General features: G+C 36.4%; 1 protein-coding gene across 1 annotated transcript; it reads left to right on the top strand.

Moving 5' to 3' along the window:
- Window positions 1-8,082: 8,082 nt before the first annotated feature.
- LOC127439796 (transmembrane protein 174-like) lies at window positions 8,083-12,094 on the top strand. Its single transcript, XM_051696007.1, has 2 exons — window positions 8,083-8,816; window positions 10,402-12,094. Exons 1-2 carry the CDS (start codon window positions 8,083-8,085, stop codon window positions 10,517-10,519), a joined length of 852 nt encoding a protein of 283 aa, XP_051551967.1. The 3' UTR covers window positions 10,520-12,094.
- Window positions 12,095-22,809: the final 10,715 nt, after the last annotated feature.

The following is a 22,809-nucleotide window of genomic DNA, read 5'->3' on the forward strand; positions in this document are numbered from 1 at the left end:
CCCTCTAGAATCCATTTTATGAAAGATGTGTTAATAGAAACCTTGTTTTAGTTCCATGTGATCTGTCCAGTGACACCTCTACATCTCGGTTTGCTTTCACTTGGTCTTGTTGACTCATCAAGGTGATTATTGAAGCCATGGACCCTTTCGCTGGTGCTGCGATGGCTAATTAGGTCTGGTCATGGAAAGAATTCTGTTGAATTTGATGGGGTTTGTGTGTGTTTGTGCAGGTTTAGTAATACTTGTGAAGGCCAAATGTTTGAAAATGTCTGAAATGTTTTCATGTATAGTAAAACATTGAAAACCGAGGACATTTTAAGTGGACAAATTATGCTTTTTGCTTTGAATCTAATAAAGTTGACAGGTTTCTGTAAGGGTTAGGGGTAGTGTATAGTAAATATGATTATCTGTGTGTGTTGGGTGGCAATTTCACTATGTAACAAATGTATGGAAATAGCAGAGCACTATTAGAAGGTAAAATCAGCTAAACTTTTGGAATGGTGAATTTTGACTTTATTTAGACCAAAGCTTTTTGGCACACAGGCCTTCATCAGGGTGAACATGAGTGAAAAGAAACCCTATATATACTGTATATACAAACCAATTTCAAATTTAAAATCAACCACTGAGGTGGTTGGAGTAGACTGGAAAGTGTACTTACATTTACATTTAGTCGTTTAGTAGATGCTTAACAAGCATAACAAGCAATTTGTCTCGCAGTCAACAATATTTCAATATTTGCAGTATTGCACTGCCAAGTTCTCAAAGTGGTTGGAGTAGTAAGCTAGTGCAGAAGAAAGACAGACAAGGATTTTTATTATTGTTAAATAGTAAGTGCATTTAGTGTGAATTAGTTAAGTGCTCACGGGACATGTGTTTTCAGCTGGTTCTTGAATGTTACAATGGGATCAGCAGATTGTGTGGAGGTTGGAAGCTCATTCCACCACATAGGAATAGAGAAAGTGAATGATCGAGAAATAGACTTTTTATAGGATTTTACAGGATTTATTTATTTATAGGATTTCTTTTCACTTATGTTCTTTTAAGGAATTTTCCAGGTTCAATACAAGTTAAGCTAAATCGACAACAATTTTGATAGCCACAAAATATAATTTAGACTTATTTATTTAAAAAAAGAAGCGAAAAATGTGCATACAGTGAGGCACTTTCAAATGAAGTGAATGGGACCAGTCTTAAAGGGATAGTCAGTGCCATTCCTCCCTTTAGGCAAACTAAGCAAGTTGCTTAGGGGGGCCCCCGATCCGTTAGGGTGCCCCCACCCTGTCAAAGATATTATCTTACGAACATAAGTTTATGATACAAACATACTGACGGGGCCCCCAAAAGGATAGGACCGGCACTGGGGATAGTTCACCCAAAAATTTAAATTCTCTCATCATTTACTCATGCTCATGCCATTCCAGATGTGTATGACTTTCTGTCTTCTACTGAACATAAATAAAGATTTTTAGAAAAATATAATAGCTCTGTATGTCCATACAATGCAAGTGAATGGTGATCAGACCTTTGCAGCTCCAAAAATCCAACAAAGAAAACACAAAAGTAATCCATGAGACTCCAGTAGTTAAATCCATATCTTCAGAAGTGATATAATAGGTCTGGGTGAGAAACAGAACAATTTTTAAGTCCTTTTTTACTCAATCTCCACTTTAACTTTCACTTTCAGATGTGAAAGTGGAATTAAACAGGTACCATGTGTGACTTTCAGATGTAAAATTGAAAGTGGAGATTTAGAGTAAAAAAGAACTTCAATCTTTATGTTTCTCATTCACCTATTACTGTATATCGCTTCTGAAGATATGGATTTAACCACTGGAATCTTATGGATTACTTCTATGTTTCCTTTATGTGATTTTTGGAGCTACAAAGCTCTGATGACTGATTCACTGAATAAGTGATACTTGCATTGTATGGACCTACAGAGCTGAGATATTCTTCTAAAAATCTTTGTTTGTGTTCTGCTGAAGAAAGAAAGTCATACACATCTGGGATGGCATAAGGGTGAGTAAATGATGAGAGAATTGACATTTTTGGGTGAACTATCCCTTTAAACGTTAAAATACACACTGTTTCAAATGTTTAGCCAAAAGGCGTCAAAATTCAATGTGATTATATACGTGATACATGATTTTAATGTGATAAAATAAGGGATTTAATGGTGTTACTATGTTTACCAGATTACAAGGTTTACTGGCATTACATCACAAAGTTGTAATATTAGATATAACTTTACACAGAAAAGGTTAGTAAGCAATTTTATCACACTTAAATCATTTGAACACATATAATGTGTCCATCTTGTAGCTATACTTTTGAAACAGTGTGTATTGAAATTTTTATGAACTGGCTAATTCACTTCCATTGTAACTACCTTACTGTAACCGTGACTTTTGCCTTTTTTTTTTTTTTTATAAATGAAAGACAAGACGAAAATATATTTTGTGGTAAAAATTTGCACATTCCATTTCCAGGCTTGAATTGATACAATTGGCCAATTGCTGACTGGCTGGAATTTTACTGTGATCAGACATTGTGACTGGCTGCAACATTTGTCTCTCTGTGTTTCTCTCCTTGTCTCTCTCCTTCTTCCTAATTCTATTCCATATATGCCTCTCTCCGCACTGTTTCGAAAGTTGCAGATTTTTGAACAGAGGCGTAAAACAGTTCCTCAATACTGAGCAAGAAAAAAATAGATAAGCAATCATAGTGGTGATAGGATGGGACATACCCTCTATGGTATGGAGTTATATGTGTGCCACAATTCTGCGCGCACAAAATTATATTTTGCACAATATGATATTTTGAGCACACACAAATTTATTTTGCATGTTTGTGAACTCAGTTTTGTAAAGCAATTTATATTCTTGGAAAGAATCAATTTTGCACTTGAATAAAGTTTATTTGAATGTGAATTTGCATAGAATTCTGAAATTTACATAACTCCATTGTTTTTTGCATGTGCAAGATCTCACTCGCTCTCTCCTCATACCCACTCTGCATGCGCTCATAGCTTTGACTGCTTGTTTAATTTCACCTTTATGAAATATATATTTTTAGTCTGTACACTCCCAATAGGCTTACTAGCTAGCTAACAATCTGGCTAGCTCTCTTAGAATGGTTCTCTTGGCTAGTATTTGGTTATCTAGGTTACCAAGTTACACTTACGTAGCTATTAGCTTGACCATGTTAGCTAACACTTTCATCTGAAATATTTTCATTTAATCTCTCCCATGTGTAAAACTCTTTAAGACAAACATAATAGTGTAGTTTTGGGGGAACTTAATTTGACTTCTGTCTATCCCAAATGATATTATGAGAGATCAGTTTATTAAAATAAATGTGACCAGATTACAGTTTACCATGGATCAGCAACCACTGAACCTTCTTTTTGTTGTTATTATATGAAATATTATTTTCTTTAATAAACATGTTATTTTGTCCACCTTCTTTAGTGTGTCTTCTCCTATTTTTCTCCTATGACAGCCTTGCATATTATAAATATTATGAATATTATAAATATTGCCTATATTAACATTCTATTCTTGATAATAAATTCGAAAAGCTGTTTATGTTTGCATTTCAAAGCTGTGGAGTATCTTGAAACGTTCAGTATGCTGTTTTTATTAAGTTTATGAATTCTATCACAACCCTTCTGGCAAAATTGATTAATGAGAAGAAATGGAAGAAAAGAGACTACTTATGTCTCCTGTCATAGTTTGGGGTAAATTAAATGTACAATATATTGAACCTCAATTGTTTGAGACTGCAAAAAGTAAAATAAAATAAAATAAAATAAAAAAATAGAAAGAAATCCTTAGCATTGCATGAACCCAGGCTACTGTATTAGGATAAACTTATATTACAGTAAATTAAGCCTTACAGTATTCCTGGTATGTCTATAATCCATGAGGTAAATACCTTTTGTAATGATAACTGCATACAATAAATAAAGTGTGTACTGAAATTGGAGCATTGTGCCTGTTGGCTCTTCTGCTACATTTACATTGAGTTGTTCATGGTTGCTGTAGCTACCTCAACTGTCCAATTGCAGAGCGCTTTTAAGCGGCTTCTATTAGCCAATCCTGACGTAGCAGGTGGGACTTGTCAAAATACAGTTAGAAAAGCAAATGAGCATTCTAAAGTTCCGAGTGCATGCTGAGGGCATAAAAGAAGAGAGAATGAGTGATATCTTGCACACAGAAAAAAATGTATTCATTTTTGCAAGAAGATACATTGCCATGCAAAACTTTCAAGTGCAAACACAATAACTTTTTGTACACTCAAAATATCATCTTGTGCACGCAAAACATTTTTGTGTGTGCAAAATTACTTTCTTAAGCTCAAATTAACAACTTGCATGCTCAAAAATTCATCCTGTGCACACAGAACATTTTTGTGTGCTCGAAATATCATTTTGCATGCTCAAAATACAATTTTGGCACATATTTAACTCCATACTATGACAGCCAGTATAGGAGATAGGCAGGCTGGAGTCAATGGGAGATGCGAGGGAATGAGAGAATAGGCTTCCGTGCCTGGCGAGAAAAGTCACGTCATGGGCGATTTGTCACAAGGTCGGGGGCCATGATGGAGGATGATGGTGACATCTTAACTCCCAAGGAGCAGCCCCCACAGTTTTGTACTATACTGTCTGCCTAGCAAAGATGATGGGACTTTGTCTGCACCAGACCACACCAAAAAAGAAAAAAACTAATTCAGGGATTTGCCACTGATAAGACATATTTATAATTCACATGAAGTTGTTCTGATTTTTCAATTAACAAATAAATGAATGAATGAATGAGAGGAACAGAAACAAAATGACACTGGTGAAAAAGATGGGTGGAGTAGTTCTCATTTGACTGGTTGTAGAAGATGTACATGAATATGTTGTGATGCAGCACAGACAGAGGAGATGAGGTAAATTTGAAAGTCAAGACTTGAGATACTTTATCCACAGCTGCAAAGATTAAATTATTCAATTTGTTGGCTAATCATTAAGAGCTGTCAGTGAATGAATCAATGAGACACTGAAGGTCGTTAATGTTAGTACACAACTGAGAGACTGTTGTGTGGAATTACAGCCTAAGCAATAATTAATCCAGAGTGCAGAGTTATACAACAGAAAATGACCCAAAAAGGAAAATTCTGTCAACATTTACTCACCATCATGTTGTTCCAAACCCATATGGCTTTCTTGTTTATGTGTAACAAAAGATGATAGACAGCATGACAGCCTCCATTCTCCAAGTCACCATTCACTTATATTGTATATATATATATATATATATATATATATATATATATATATATATATATATTTATATAAATAAAAACAAGATGCAATGAAAGTGAATGATGACTGAGGCTAACATTCTGCATAACATTTCTTTTTGTTTCAATGGAGGACAGAAAGTCATACGAGTTTGGAACAACATGAGGGTGAGCAAATGATGACAGAATTATCTTTTTGTTTTTTAATGAACTATTCCGTTAAGAAACTTGTCACATCATCCAAAAGCATTAAAAGTCAATAAAGAGGACTAGAGAAAAACATAAAAGGAAGATTCTAACAAAGATTTACTGTAGCTCATCCAAAGCATTGACACTGACAGTATTTCAGCTATTTGAATACTCAGATATAAAACAGTCTTCTGATTTTAGTAGACATAGCCTACACACACACATACTAGCACACACATTTGTTATTCACATGCATACTACACACAAAATGATCACAAAGAGAGAGCGAGAGAGAGGAAATGTTCTCCTTATAAATATTTGGACTTGGCTTAATTGAAAGAGTGTGTCAAGCCCGAAATCCGGGTCGATTTTAAACATTCTTGTTCTGCAGATCTATTCACTTCCTAAATGTCTCTCAGGTGTCTCCTCTTGCTTTGTGAAGACAAATAAAACAAAGTCTGCAGCACTGGATTGTTCTAACACACTGCTTGACCTTCAGTTTCATAAAAAGGAATTTATCACTATTTATCTACTTCTTACAATCCTTCATTCATTAAAAAAAAAAAAAAAAAAACATACATGTGTGTGCATGTGAGTAGGAGAGAAATGCTGAAACTTGAAACTGCAATTGAATTTTAGTGTCTTTAGTTCTGGCGCATGAACTCTGCTATCTCATTTGATTCACTCATGTATCTTGAGCAACCAGTTCCAGATAGCAAAATAAGTCTGGCCCAGATAATGTATTGAATTACGGCCTATCACTGGCCCAAAACATATTTGCCAGAGGTATAGCAGACTTGTGCCAGAAAGCCAAAATTCACTGACAATTAAGCCTGTTCCCCCAGAAAGCAGCCATATTTGGATCACAACTGTGCCAGAATCCAGATTTCAGCCGCCAAAAATAAATAAATAATTTTATAATAAAAACAATTTAATAACTGTTTTAAAATACTAATAAAAAATAACTGATGCATGTAGCTGTATGTATAGTTAACAAAAAAGAATAAGAAACTGCATAAAACGTACATGAAAGTAAAAGCAAAGCAAGAGCAAAGTCTGTCAGAAAAATACTGATCCATAGAAATGATTATATTATGTTATTAATGTGTACTTGTATTTTGGTATTCAGTGTGTTTTCTTGTCTTTGTTTCAGGAGCTGAGGGTCCCCCCACTTTTAACCCTCTAATCAGTCTGATAAAAAACAAATGCAGTTCTGTTGGCTCATACTTAAGATAAATTCCTTGTATAGACAATAATTTGTCTTTGACAAATGTGGAGGCATTGCAATATACAATTTTAATAATAATAAAAAAAAGTTAATAAATGCATCACACCAGAAAATGTAAAGGCACATTTAAAAAAATGTGTTCTTTAAAAATAAAAGTGCATATAATTCTTATGTAACTTAATTACACAGGTACCATAGTAAAATGTTAACTGTGAAGTAAACACTTCATCACAGTGACTAAGTGACTGTGTGTTTTTGCTGAACTGGATCCTGGTTTAAATTTGCTAGGTCATGCAGTGCCCTGTGTGAAAGGTTGTTTTGCTAAGCAAATTCGTTAGGACTCCAGAGAGAGCTTTGAAAAAGTAAAAGTGATGAAGAATTGCGTTTTGATATTGTGTGAAACAAAGCTCTTTTTCTCCCTCTTTCTTTCTCTCTCTGCTAAAGCTCTCAGTGAAACTGCTATTGCAACACAATCCCCGTGTGTTTGAAAAGGCTTTCTAACTTGTGCAAAAATTACTGTCACATATTTGTGGTGCATGTATCTGATAAGTAATGTATAACATCGCCTCTTGGGAGGAAACAGTGTGAAATTGTATTTGACAATGTGGACTGATAGCATTTCACAGGGTGTGTGTCTTTTCCTTTGGGCATAGACAGTATATCCAATTTTCTTGAAATCTGATCATACTACAGAAGTGTGTATAATGAGGCATATGCAGTAAATGCAGCAAACATTTATTTTACAGTAATATTAATATAAAGTTTTAAACACCAAAAATATCCCTGTTAATAATACAAAAACCTATAAAACATTTACATTTGCCCAAGCAATTAAGAAGTATGCTTTTTTGCAGTTGAATTTGTTCTTTGTGATTTTGGACATACTTTACACTACAGATTAATATTTAGTCTGGAGTGCAAAGCCACACATTGTTGTCCCCTACTACAGCAGCCCTGTTATTGCCACTCAAATATTTGGTGGCTTACAAATCCAGGATCAATTGATTCTGATGAAAAAGGCAGTAATGAAGTTTTTGGTAATCTTTATTACATTTTTTTTTTTTTAAATTTCAACCTGCCAGTTTCCTCTTGCATGTGGCCTGCCATGCGACAAAAAGATTTTACATTTCAGTGCTCACACCAATATTATGACAGGGTGTTGTCATAGAGTTGTCAAGACTCGTGCATAGCAGAAATGATCTGTTACCTGTTAACTAAGCTTATGTACCAATATCCCAAAATAGTTACACAATGTTCTTAAAGGCTTTCCAGACACAGATGAGTTGAGTATCCTAACTTAGAGTCGAAACAAACACAAGAATCCTGTGAATTCTGCAGACACCATTTGAGAACAGTGTGGTGCTGGCCAGATGAAACGTTCCGGTGTTCAAGATTTTTGGAAGAGCATAACGGAACGTAGGAATCATGGGACAAACATTGCTGCCAATTCAAGTGATGCAGTAGCTGGTGGTGTTTGTAATGCCATTTCGAACAGCAACCAAAGCTCCAGTGATGTCTCTGTTAATGTTGTCTCTGTGACGCCCAGCTTAGCACCGAGCTGTACAGAGAGTCAGGTGTCAGATGGAGACAAAGCGGGTGCCACACTACTATTCTCTGGAGTCTTCTTGGCTCTGGTTGGCATGACATTCACTGCCATGGGGTGGACAAATTACAATGTCAATCACAGCTCAGAGTGGACACAGCTATTGGGGCCCATTCTACTGTCTGTAGGAGGTACGTTTGTTCTCATAAGTGTCTGCAAATTCCGAATGCTCTCCTGCCAGGCCTGCAAGCAGAATGATGGGGAGAGAACATCGGAAACAGACCCTCTGCCGCCCCTTTCGGGACCATCGTTTGTCTTCACTGGACTCAATCAGCCCATTACCTTCCACAGGGCCACGGTAGTCCAGTACATCCCACCACCATATGCCTCTGTGGTACAGGACCAAAGTCTGGGCCCTGTTAATGGTTTGCATTCCAGTCACCAACCAATAGCGGTTACAGTGAGCACACCACCACAGTATTACAGTGTGTATCCCATGGAAAACCCTGCTTTTATTTCCAGTGAACATGACAATGCTACGGCTGAACAAAGGGAAAGCAGGTATGATGCAGGTGCAATGTACTGGTGACTAAGTTGGATGACAGTGTAACATTATCAAATATAAATGGAGCTACAGTCTAGAAGCAGCATTAAAGGAATAGTTTACCCAAAAATGAAAATTCTTTCATGATTTACTCACCCTCCTGGCATCCCAGATGTGTATGATTATCTTTCTTCTGCAGAACACAAATAACGATTTTTAGAAGAATATTTCAGCTCTATAGGTCCTCACATTGCAAAATTTTGAAGCTCCAAAATCCACATAAAGGGGCATAAAAGTAATCCATTCGACTCCAGTGGTGAAATCCATGTGTTACGACACGATATGATAGGTGTGGGTGAGAAACAGATCAAAATTTAAGTAATTTCTTATCATAAATTCTCCTCCCTGCCCAGTAGGGGGCGATATGCATGAAGAATGTGAATCACCAAAAACAGAAGAAGGAGAATGTGGAAGTGAAAGTGAAATGGAGATTGACTGAGCAGGGAGGAGAATTTATAGTTTAAAAAAAAAAAATAAGGACTTAAATACTGATCTGTTTCTCACCCATGGACTTAACCACCAGAGTCGTCTGGAGCACTTTTATGTTGCCCTTATGTGGATTCTGGAGGTTCAACATTTTGGCACCCATTCACTTGCATTGCATGGACATACAGAGCTGAAATATCTTCATTTGTGTTCATCAGATGAAAGAAAGTCATGAGGGTGAGTAAATGATGAGAGAATTTTCATTTTTGGGTGTACTAACCCTTTAATATTGTTAGCTCAAGCTGATATTACTGTAATGACTATTTATCACTTTCTGCTTGAGGGGCATCTTTTTATTTTTTTACCAAATGTACAATAATGATAATATATACACTATACCAAACAATACAATAATAATAATAAAAAATACAAATAAAATGTTGAGGATGAACAAACACAAGCCAAAGGCTTATTTCTTTAATTTCCATTGTAGAAGGGATGGATTCATTAATGCATATTGTGAAGGGTACAACAAAGTATAGTTGACAAAGTGCTTATTCAGAAAGATTCACTTTAATGAAACTGATAAAGTACATCAATTTTGGGCTCTTCTATAATAAACATTATTCTTCAAATAGGTATATATAATAATTTTTCTATGTAATTTAATCTTAAAATGAAACTTATGCACAATGCCTAAACTCACTGTTGTCTTCTAATAAATAATTTAGTTGTAATAATTCACATACAGCACACTGTTGTGTGTTCATATTTGTTTTGGGCTGCATTCTGGATCTACCTCCAAAAAAAACAATAAATCACTAAACAGGGGGAATGGGGTTTAGGGGAATGTGAGAGCGGACCCATGCTGAAATGGGTAGTGTTATTACACTTTAAACTCAGTATTTCTCAAAACAACATTTGCCTTTGTAGCTATTTAAAAGCTCGTATTAACAAACATTCTGATATTACTCATTTTCATGTCATTCTCATTATAATAAAATCATACAATGATGCTAATAGTGTCAAGTAACTCAAGTAACTCGACAGACACCTCATTATATGCACAAAATAGTACCAATTGGCAATTATTTGACATTCCTGGTTTCATTGCAGGAATTACAGCAGCTCAGAGGAAGAGGGAAAAACAACTAGGCCTACAGCAGACAGCGCCTTCTCTCCACCTGCATACGAGGACCTTTTTGCCACCTCCTCTTGTGACTCTTGCTCCTGATGAATGAAACGTTGTTTTTCCTAATAACTTTACAAACAAAGTTAATATGCTTGCTGCAGGTGTCGGCTACAGCATTTGTGAAATTGTGTTCCATTATTCTAAGGCTGGGACAGGGTGAACATTACATGATGACGTTTTCTGAATTTGGAAAGAATTAGGTATTTCACTACAGTTTCAATTTTAAAAGATACAGTAGCCTATAGGGTACAACAGAGCTAAAGGTCCCCCTGGGTAAAGGCACTTTTGACTTTATTTCATCCCAAAACACTAAATAGCAACAAAAACTACCACAGCACTTTTTTAAATACCTGTTTGTGACTGCACTGCAAATTTTCCTGATCCATGAGGTCTTTGTGTGCAATGTCTAAAGGTACATTTTTAGGTAATTTGACCTAACATTTAATAATTGCTGCACATTTATGTACAGCAGTTAAGTAAACTGAAATTATCACATTTATTTTGAGACAAAATATGTATTCATCATTTTTCAGTTTTGTTCAAGGTGATTAAGTCAAATGTTTTTCAACAGCTGTACAATAATCAAAAGAATATTTTGGGGGTAAAAGCCCACATGTTGCTGGGGCTAAAACCCTATAAATAATAATAAAAAAATTCTTAAGTGGGGGAAGATATTTGCTATTAATATAAATTTGTTAGATTTGTTATAAATGTGCAAACTGGGCTCACATTGAAATGGCAAATGTGATTGAAATTGAAGGGAAATGGTGCACACTTTTCTGATGTGTTTTTATGAATAAGCATTATATAAATGTTTTATTCAAAAAAGCATCTTGCTGTATCAAAAGTATTTGCATAAGTTTACATATTTGCAATAGTAGCCTACAGTATAACATTGCCCCTATATATTAGGCTACTATAATCCTCAGGCGGAATTTTACCTCTGGGTGTTGGGTATAAAAGGCCCCCTCGCCATCTTTTATTTATTTATTTATTATTATTATTATTTTTTAGGAATTTTAATTAAAACAAACGTTATTATTATTTTTTTTCAGACAAATTATGTTGATCCATCAATATAAAAATAAATGTTTTTGTTATGATGATGATGATGATGATGATGATTATAAAGTGGGACCAGAAAAAAGCAAATTTTTCTTAAAGGGTGGTTCTAGCCCCATTGTGCCACATTACTCATGATGATATTGTTCTCAGCTCTCAGTGCGTCCACTTCAGCTTCTGAGAACTGCATGGTACGTGCGAGCGTCCGGTGAGGGCCACATGGGGGCAGAAAGAGTGTGGAAATAAGGCAAAATCCTGTTTCACCAACGCTGAGGAAAGGAGCCGAGTTTTTATTTTACAAAGAGTACCTACTAAAGGCTATATTTGTTTCAGTAGCTGTGAACGTACGAGAATAAATTTGATCACGTGATCAAATTGTGAACTTTTGCAAAACTGCAAGCACACAAGTGACAGCATTTTCCCTATGGGTTAACCTAGTTTAACCTTTAGGTTATTTGAGTATGACCAGTAAACTCAGCTGTGCTATAGGCTAACTTGCCTTGTGTGGAACCTATACGTTTGAAGCATTTGGAATCAGGAACACAAAATAAAATGTTATGGGTAAAAAATATCGACTTTATAATAGCATATAGAATAAATGTGTATTAGTCTATACTGCATGTTCTATATTTAACAAAATGACGTATGATTTAATTGTTCTAACAAATTTAACATAAACTTTGAACAATGAATGATAATGCTCATGTGATCCCATTTGTGATCCAGAGAGAGAGAGAGAGAGAGAGAGAGAGAGAGAGAAATGTTCCATGTTTGCATCATTTATATTCTTGTAGGCTACACTAAAGTTTAAATGAGTTTTATTACGTCGTCATTAAACTACAAATCCCTTAACTTAAGCTAGTTACTGATTTAATGAGGATTTATTTTCTAATAAAAAGACCACAAATTCGTTAGGATTAGACTATAGGGTTTACGCGTTATTAATAGCTTAAAAACATGTAGAAAACTTTTAATTGTGCTCCTATTTATTAAATTCTGTAACTGTAGGCGAAACTTGAGCAAAGAACCTTCTGTTTTTGTTAAAAAAAAATGTTTTTTTTTTTTTTTTTTTTTTCATTACACCGTTATTTTGCATTCAGAATGTAATTAGATTAGCTATATGCTATTGGCCACAAAATCAGTGCTTAGTCTGTTTTATTGCAATTACAGCTTTGGTAAATGACATTTACATAAAGGAAAACGATTTTTCCCACTTTGACAGAGATAAAAGTTGTAGCTCCCTTCGTGGTGATTCGTCTGTATCAATGTCAAACATTTTAATAAGCTGCTAAAATGGTAGGCCTATTATTAGTTTTATGAGTGGCACTTGATGCCAAGGAATAAACGAATAAACAAATAATTCATAAAAAGCATGAATAAATCTGTTCATGTTTGTTTCGCTGTGTTTACTTCAAATTTCGACACAGCTTATAAAATCCCATTTGCATACGGTTTTTATAATTTGGAACAGATTTAATCTTAATTTAAACTTGCTCTGCATTTATCATGATTAAGAGAGAGTTTCTAGTTTATTTCTGGCATTAGTCTACTTACCTACTAAGTTATCTATAAGTAGGCCTATTAAAGTTTCCGACTTTAAACAATTAAAATGGTTTCCAAAAAGGAGTCGACAAGTGCAAATTCTTTATATCCAATAATATTTTAAACAATGTGCGAGGATTTGTATTGTGCCTTTGTACTGAGACCGCAGTTCAATGTGAATTTCATTAATTTCACTGCGCCATAAAACGCGGGTGGCAGACAAAGCTCATTATTGGGAAGCTCTGCTTTATTTATTACAAAACACGTTTAACATTTGAACGTGCCAGATGAACGAAGAGGAGGAAAGTGAAACATAACAATTAACAGAATGCCTCCATTTGCTCTCTGGTCATCAGATCGACATGGCAGGCCTATGCATGTATTCAACTCACTCATTCTCAATTGCTCACTTTATTTGGTATAGGCTACGCCTGCTCGTATATATATATATATATATATATATATATATAAAGGATAATCATAAAATAATGTAAAAATACAGCCATGTCATAATTATTCAACCCCTATTGCATGCAGCTGTTTCTTAAATATGTAAGGCTGCACAAGTAATTGTTTTCAAACAAAATTAAGTCATCAATCTGCAATGGCACTTAAGTTTTAAAATGTAAGTTTAGCCTTGTAAGCAAAAATGTATTTCTAAGCAAAAAATGCAATTAAAAATAAACAGTCTCAAAAGCTAATAGAGGAGATTATTTCATTACACAAGAAAGGTCATGGCTAAAAGTACATTTCCAAGGCACTTCAATTTCCAATAGACAAAGTTGGCAGCCCCATTCATAAATTTTTTAAATATGGTACAACAGCAACTTTCTTGGGGTGTGGAAAAAGCAAAACTTCACTAAGGGAAATTCTTGAATATTCAAGAAGTAATTAGGAAAGACCTGTGGAGTCCTGGAAGAAGGTTTTATAGACGTATGACACTAAACTGAAAATGAGTTTTAGACCCATGGGTCAGCAGTACGTCTGGAGTAAGATGACAAGAACGACACCATCCCCACAGTCAAGCATAGAGGTGGGTCAGTCCTGTTATGGGGGTGTTTTGCGGCTGCAGGAAACTGCTATCCTGACTATGTGACTGACATCATGGATTCTTTCAGATATCAGGCCATTTTGGCATGAAAAATGTGATGCCTTCAGTGTGTAAATTGAAGCTCGGTGATCATTGGACTTTCCAACAAGACAATAACACCAAAGATACATCCAAGCTGTCCAAAATCTGGTTCAGGGATAGGTTGTAGAATGTCCTTAAATGGCCCTTTCAGTCCATCATTAAAATACCATTGCAAACCTTTGTTGGGATTTCAAGGAAGCAGTGGCAGCACAGAAACCAAAGAATGTCAACAAGCTGGAAGCTTTTGCTCATGAGAAATGTGTAAAAATTCTAATAGAGAGGTGTCCTAAGCCTGAGAACACTTAACCTGAAACATTTATTTGCTGTTATTAAGGATAAAGGATGCTCCACAAATGATTGACTTTGGGGGTTGAATATTTTTGACATGACATTTGTGGAGAGAATTAGTTATTTTTTATTTTAAAATGTGGGTAAACTGAACTCTTTGTTCTCAAAATCACTCAAATGTGTATTAAAAACTTACTTTTACTGTTTACTGAGGTTTTAGTTGATGTGTTTTAATTCACATCACCAGAATGTATTGCTGGTCAAGGGGGTTGAATAATTTTGATTGCAACTGTACGTCTCTGGTTTTATAGGAAAAATAGATCTTAACCTTTCACAGAAAGTTTAGGCTGAAAACATAAAATCCTTTTAGGCTGACTAATAGGCTACTAGGCCTAGTAGCCTGCCTGTCACTGGTGAAACAACAACAAAAAATTATGACACTGGTGAAACACTATAATAGCCTAGAATTATTATTATTCTTTTTTTTTCCACGATTTATATGCTGCTTGGAAATAAAATCGTCAGAAGTAGGCCTAATGGCTTTGAACGGCCAACAAAGGACAGAATCCATTTATGGTGCAGTTATGGCATCAGGGGCTTCTGCTGAATCCAAAATTCACTCACCATTTACTCACCCTCATGCCATCCTAGATGTGTACGGTTTTCTTTCTTCTGCGGAACACAAACAAAGATTTTTAGGAGAATATTTCAGCTCTGTAGGTCCATTCAAGTGGCCAGGCCTTTGAAGCTCCAAAAAGCAGATAAAATAAACATAATCCATAATGTGAACCAGTTGGATTTCTGTGAGAACACACCAAAATATAAGTCATTTTTCACTGTACCTCTTGACAGCAGTCTCCTTGGTGATCATGATTTTAAGCTCGATTACACTTCCTATAGTGCCATCTAGCGCTCTGTGCATGCCAAGCACTAGGAAGTGTAATTGAGCTTGAAATCATGATTGTGCTCTGAGACTGCAATGGCAAGATGTACAGTGAAAAAGGAGTTATGTTTTGGTTTGTTCTCACCCAAAACAACTGGATCGCTTCAGAAGAAATGATCAAACCACTGAAATCATATGGATTTATCTGACTTTATCTCCTTTTTGGAGATTCAAAGGCCTGGCCACCATTCACTTGTATAGTATAGACCTACAGAGCTGAGATGCTTCTAAAAATCTTTATTTTTGTTCAACAGAAGACAGAAAGTCATACACATCTGGGATGGCATGAGGGTGAGTAAATAATGAGATCATTTTCATTTTTGGTTGAATTAACCCTTTAACATCCAAAAATTTCAGATGGATATAATTAGGTCGCATCCTACACCCCTTGTCGCTTGTATCCTGTTAAAAAATTAAAATAAAAATCACAGTCACAGTAGGGAAGTAAAATAGGTTGCGAGCACCTTTTAAAGTTGTGTCCAAGTTGTGTGGGGAAATGTGTATTTATATCTCATTATGACTGAGAAATTAGCACTGTAATCATTAAAAGACATGACATTATTGTTGCCTTGGAAGCCAGTCTGAGACCTATTAGAAACACTGCCTGTTAAGGCAGTAACTGACTGACTGGGCAGGGCAGCAAGAGGGCTGCATATTGGAACATATCCTTTGACTTGAACCCAGTAGAGCACCTTTGGGATGACGTGAATGAGAGGTCAGTAATACTCACAAAAAAATTAATAAATGAATAAACCAATAAAAAATTGACATATATTATTCAGAGACATATCTTGCAAACTAACATAAGGTTTCAGCTAAAGTTAGCACCCTAAAACTCTAATACACTGCTCAAAGAAAAAACTTCTCCCTAATTAAAACAGCACCAGAGCTGAACACCTTTTATGAGACATCACATCACAGAGGTGCATCTGTCATTTCTCCAAACTGGAGTGTGCAGAGCAAATGGGTTATATTGATATCCACTGTTAAATATTTTGTTTTTAGCTGAATGCCACTTCACTGGCATTACAGTCTGTGAGATGCCCGTATCGCTGGTGGTCTGTTCAACACGTGACATGCTGCTCAGTAATGCTAAATAGCAAGGAAGGGAGAAGGGGACAAATGGATTCCATGTTTTCAGCGAAACACTGCAGAGCAAACTGGAGGGAGTGAGCTTTGTTGTTTATGAAAAACATGTGAAACCAATCAAATCCAAATTATCCTCCCGCTGTTCATGTTGCTTGCAGTGCCAGCCGCCTCTAGAGAAACTGCCACCCAGATAGACTGAGCATCACTCACATAGACTTTGTACAGGTTGAAGTACACGTACTGTATTCTAATGAATAAATTACACACACACACACACACACACACACACACACACACACACACACACACACACACACACACACACACAGTATATACACAAATTTAGTGTATGAATAGATGGCATACACATGAGCAATCATATACATTACCATATGAGTGAAGGTTAACAGACACACACAGTTTGTTTGGGGCGCATATGACAGTAAAACCCCAGGATGATGAGATCAATATGGCAAACAGGAAATGATTCACAGACACTGCAGACTTTTAAAGCTCATTTACATGAAGCCTCAAACATACATGCATAAACACTGTACGTATATAAACACATCCATGCACACAGGCAGATCTGCTGAACATATTGTACCCTACTGCTCATTAACATTACTTTTCTGAAAGGCTGCTATTAAGACAAGTGTCCCCCAACACACATGCATAACTGCATATTTTTTCCATTTTCCTCATGCAGTTGGATTTTCCTTGTGCCCCCCCAGCCAGACAGCGAAACGATCAAAAGGGACACCCACGGTCAGACGAAGAGAGAACCTATGCCCAGTGCCCACCCTAGAAGCCATAATGTCCCCCCAAAAATCACATCCAAGAACCAAACCTGGAAGAGCGTTACCTTTAGAAAATGTGAGCTATGAAGAAGGGAGTGCCGAGATGAATATATGTTTACAGTGTGCAGCCTGTTTGATGTGTGTGTGAGGGCTTAAAGTAGCTCTGGTGGCAAATCGATCAGCGGTCCCCAGGCCCCCATTCAAGTCTTATTCACTCTGGCTGCCAGTTGTTCTCCATAGCCTGAAAAAGCCATTGACTCATATGTAACTATGTCTTCTGGAGCCACTATGGGTCCTCCTCTCCACACTTTTAATACCTCTCATGTCTAGACTTTTACATTCTGGCCTCAGTTACTAAGCAGGTGTTCCACCGATTCAGGTCTATCGACCGTCTCTGATTTAGAAAAATGACAAAATTAGATTATTAACAGCTGGACTGTGGGAACTGTGGTTAAGAATGGAAAAATGTGGCTCTACAGAAGTGATGAAAATGTATTTCTCAAATCAATATCTTCTCAGAAACAATTAGTAAGAAAAAGCCATTTGTGGGTGAGACGCATAAATCTTGTAGGTTTAAAAGTTATGCCAAAGTTTCAAGATCCATTTCACCTCAACCTGGACTAAAGTCAAAACTGTCTTTGGATTCTTCATTCAAAGCTCTGCTCTGCAAAGTGGGCTTCATTTTTGTTAGAAAAACTGCCCTCCAGAGTTCAATTCATTACCCCTCAATAAATGTCATAGTTTTACGCACAATGCAGTAAACCTCACAAGCCATACATGATCACATTTGATCTGTGCTTTAACAAAATGGGATATTGATTGCCATTTTCAGGCTGCGGTCCAGTGGTAATACTGTATCTGATGGAAAAATCATGTCCTTGTCTTTAATAAAGCAAAGAGAGACCTAATGAGGCTCAGATGAAGGCCCAGATGATCTTTGCAGATGTTTGACTGCTGTCTGGAAAAAGAACCTAGCCCAGATCCGAGAGCATCATTGAGATGGCTATCTTACAGGTCTCTCTTTTCTCCCTTTTCTCTCTTGTGTAAAACTTATGCACAAACAAATATTCACATACCATCCGACAGGTAAGCCTAAGAGGACATAAACTGTTGCTCCTCACAGAAATATATTCATTGCTGTTCCAGATGATTCACTGCAGTTAGTTTGAGGAATGATAAAGCACCAGCAAAGGTGTTAATCAAATTACTTTGCTAGATTTAAGAGGCTGATGTGTCTAAGCTTGAGCACCAATATATTTGTGAGAGAGAGTGAATCAGTGTTGTTTTATCAAAAGGGGATCACGCATCTGGGAAATTGTAATATGTTAACTGATCTAAGTTCAGGAAAATGTTCATGAAATATTTCCCTGTGAAAATCTTACATAACTATCATTTTTAACAAAATGGCCTGAGGTGCCATCATGGTTTAATCCTGCTTCTTTTCCCTTAATTCTTCTCTTAATTCTGCCTCATTCTTAAACTGGAATGGTTTTGGTGAGGAGATGTAAACAGAAGCAGTGTTGGGAGTGTGGATATTTTGAAAACGTATTCCATTGTTTGCATTAGTATTTTCCTTCAGGGAAAACTTCTGTCACTGTCAATTTTACAGGGCAGTCGGCCAATGTTCCGTCAATGCCTCTCTAATGTCAATGTAGCACTTACATTTATGACTTAATTCAATTTGGATGCAGTATGTCTGCGGTGGGTCTGTCTGTGTGTGCCTGCAGAAGGGTTAGAGGGGATGGAAAATAAGGGGTTATTTTGGTTTCAAATGTGTATCTATTCACATATGGTTCTTGTTTTGGCCCATATACCCCAAGATCTCTCCAGTGAACTTTGACACTGCTCCCTCAGACTGACATGATTTTGGCTGCCTCATTCTGGGTTCAGTTTGACCCCCTTGGACCTCAAAGTTCAGAGGTCACAGTTGCTGAGCAGCAAATTAACCCAATGCGTCAAACCTTGCATGACACTATGTTAAAGTGAGCTTTTCTGTGAATATATTTTGCTCTTTTAGCGTGTTTTCTATCATGCTCCTCTCCTCTTCATAGAGCTTATGGTAATTCTGCATAACTATTATTTGTCCGCTTTCTATTGTTTCAATAATTCACTTTCTCTCCACATTCCTTCTTTCTGTTCCATCCTTTGCCTTTCAGTCTCTCGTCCAAACCCCCCTTTTCTCCTTTTCCTTCTTGTTTAAAGACATTTCAGTTCAGCTGTCACAAATTATGTTCGCCTGCCCAGCTGTCAAAACAGGGGTGTGTTTTTCTCTTTGCACCCAATATACTACCAAAAGAGAGAAACTGGGAGATAGAGAAAGAGAGAGGGGGGCATATAAGGGGTCAAAGACAAAAAGAGAGAGAGACAGAAAGAGAGTAAAGGAGGGAGAGTGGGGGCTTTAATGTTGTTTGGACACAAGCAATTATCTCTAATTATTGTTTTTCTTTTCAGTTTCCCTGTCCTGATGGAGGACATCAACAAGCAGTAATCTGGCCTCGTCGAAGAGGCCCAGCGGGCCCCATGGTGCAGCTCGTCCGTGGGACTCACTGGCTTTCTTCTCAATGTGAGTCTAAAGTATATTCAAACACAGCGCGATGGGTGAATTAACCACAAAGCCCTGGCTTTCAGTGGGCTCAGGTAAGAGATTATATGTGTTGATGACAGGCCTTTAATATAAGAGATTATATGTGTTGATGGCAGGCTTTTTATATATGCTGGGCTTTAAAATAAACTTCTGCTAGATACTCAGTGCAGTTATAGTGGGTTAGCCATCCTCAACCCTCCACATACAGTACTCATCTCTCTGTCCCTTCTGTTGTCCTGCCCCATTATCTTAAGTTCTGGTACTGATGACATTAGCTGTAAAATGTGACTGGAATATGCTGTGTTGTACATCTAAATAAGATTTTGCTAAGTAACTGGGAATAAGATCACAAATGTAGTTATATCAGAATAAAGAATGGGTTGTTAACTGCTATTAAGCCAGTAGATTTAATTTTATGTATTTGCATCTGCTTTTATCACTTACCAAACACCTATAATTTTTTTCTTTATATTGTACATTAGCTGAGAGAGTTAAACCAACACATAAACACTTTACACTAATAATGAAAAGGTAGGTCATTATAGTTCAATATGTAGTTCAAATATTCTTGTAATTGCTTTTTACTTGGGCTGTCATATATTTAAAGTGTTAGTTCACCCAAAAATGAAAATTCTCTTATCATTTACTCACCCTCATGCCATCCCAGATGTGTATGACTCTCTTTCTTCTGCTGAACACAAATGAAGATTTTTGGAAGAATATTTCAGCTCTGTAGGTCCATACAATGCAAGTGAATTGGTGCCAAACTTTTGAAGCTCCAAAATCAACATAAAGGCAACATAAAAGTGCTCCAGACGACTCTGGTGGTTATATCAATCCATTCTGAAGCAATATGATAGGTGTGGGGGAGAAACAGATACATTTTGTGGAGAATTTGAGAAATTTAAATTTTCATCACTTTTGTAGAGCCACATTTTTCCATTCTTAACCACAGTTCCCACAGTCCAGCTGTTAATAATCGAATATTTCATTTTTCTAAATCTGAGACGGTCAATAGACCTGAATCGGTGGAACACCTGCTTAGTAACTGAGGCCAGAATGTAAAAGTCTAGATGTGAGAGGTATTAAAAGTGTGGAGAGGAGGACTCATAGTGGCTCCAGAAGACACAGTTACATATGAGACAATGGCTTTTTCAGGCTATGGAGAACATACAAGTCCTTTTTCCTTCACTTTCTCCTTCTTCTGTTTTTGGTGATTCACATTCTTCGTGCATATCGCCACCTGTTGGGCAAGGAGGAAAAATGATGATAAAAAATTACTTAAATGTATCTGTTTCTCACCCACACCAATCATATCGTGTCTGAACACATGGATTTAACCACTGGAGTCATATGGATTACTTTATGCTCCCTTTATGTGGATTTTGGTGCGTCTACATTTTGGCACCCATTCACTTGCATTGTATGGACCTACAGAGCTGAAATATTCTTCTAAAAATCTTAATTTGTTTTCTGCAGAAGAAAGAAAGTTATGAGATGTTAAATGTTAAAAAGGACTAAACCTGTCATCCAGCAGGTTCAGTCATGGACTAGACTCAACTGAAAACCTCAGAGACTGTTTTGAGAGCACCGATTGGGATTTGTTTTTTAATGATTTTAATTGCTGCAGTGATCATGAGTCATTGAATGACACGATTACCAGTTGCATTAATTTTTGTACAGCGGCGGTAGGTCAAACAAAAAATGTTAGAATATTCCCAAACAACAAACCCCGGATTAATAAAGATCTTAAACAATCTTTAAATAAGAAGAGAATGTCTTTTTTAAGGAATAAGACGCACAAGGTAAAAGAGCTAAATAAAGAAGTTAAACATAAGATAAAGGAGGCGCAAATACAGTATAAAGGGAAAGTTGAGAAGGAATTTAAAACTGGTAATGTCAGAGATGCATGGAGGGGATTAATACAATGATGGGCAGACAACAAAAATGGGTAAAACTGTTTGATGATGACCCCCAAAGCTTTGTAAATAATTTAAATGTTTTTTATTCACGATTTGACAATATTGCAGGTGTTTGATAATGATACTCTGACAGAATCTGAACCTATGAGAATAGAGGTAGGGGAGGTTATCAAAGTGCTCCGTAGAATTAAACCAAATAAGGCTACTGGTCCAGATGGCCTTAAGGGCATTGTTCTAAAAGAGTGTGCAGAACAACATGGGCATGTATGTACTAGGCTGTTTCAGGTCTTTTTAGATGATGGTTTTTTACCACTAGCATGGAAAAACACTACTGTTATTCCAGTTCCTAAAATGCCTCATGCCAGAGCTTTTAAAGACCTTTGCCCAATTGCCCTTACATCTGTTCTGTGCAAGTGTATGGAGCATATATTATGTAAAGAACTGTTAGCACAAATTAATGGCTCTATAGATCCATTACAATTTGCTTATATGCCCAATCGGAGCACTGTGGATGCCTCCCTGACCTTATTACATAAGGCCCAGCACCATTTAGATCAAGTGAATGCTCATGTCAGAATTATTTTTATGGATTTCACATCAGCATTTAATACTGTACAACCGCAAAATTTAAAAGAAAGATTGCAAGATTTAGGTGTAAGTAGTTGGTTAATTTTATGGATTGAGAAATTATTAAGAAATAGGCCCCCAACGTGTCTGTGTTAACGGAGTCTCATCTGATTGTATAGTCTTAAATTCAGGGTTTTTTCTAATATTATCACCTCTGCTTTTTTCTGTTTATATTTATGAACTTCAGTGTAACAGGGACGATCTCACTTTAATCAAATATGACTTGATTTTAATTTTAATTTCTTGCCAAACGGACACGAACAGTTCAACTTATTTTGTGTATATTAAAAGTCTTGTACAGTGGTTTGATAACAGTCATCTACAATTGAACATTGAGAAGACA

The sequence above is a fragment of the Myxocyprinus asiaticus genome, chromosome 4, assembly GCF_019703515.2.
Source record: "Myxocyprinus asiaticus isolate MX2 ecotype Aquarium Trade chromosome 4, UBuf_Myxa_2, whole genome shotgun sequence".
Lineage (NCBI taxonomy): Eukaryota > Metazoa > Chordata > Actinopteri > Cypriniformes > Catostomidae > Myxocyprinus > Myxocyprinus asiaticus.

Excerpts from the sequence above, each read along its gene's own strand:
- LOC127439796 (XM_051696007.1), top strand. The coding sequence starts at position 8,083 with ATGAAACGTTCCGGTGTTCAAGATTTTTGGAAGAGCATAACGGAACGT. Across the intron at positions 8,817-10,401 it reads GCTGAACAAAGGGAAAGCAG|GAATTACAGCAGCTCAGAGG; the intron begins GTATGATGCAGG and ends GTTTCATTGCAG.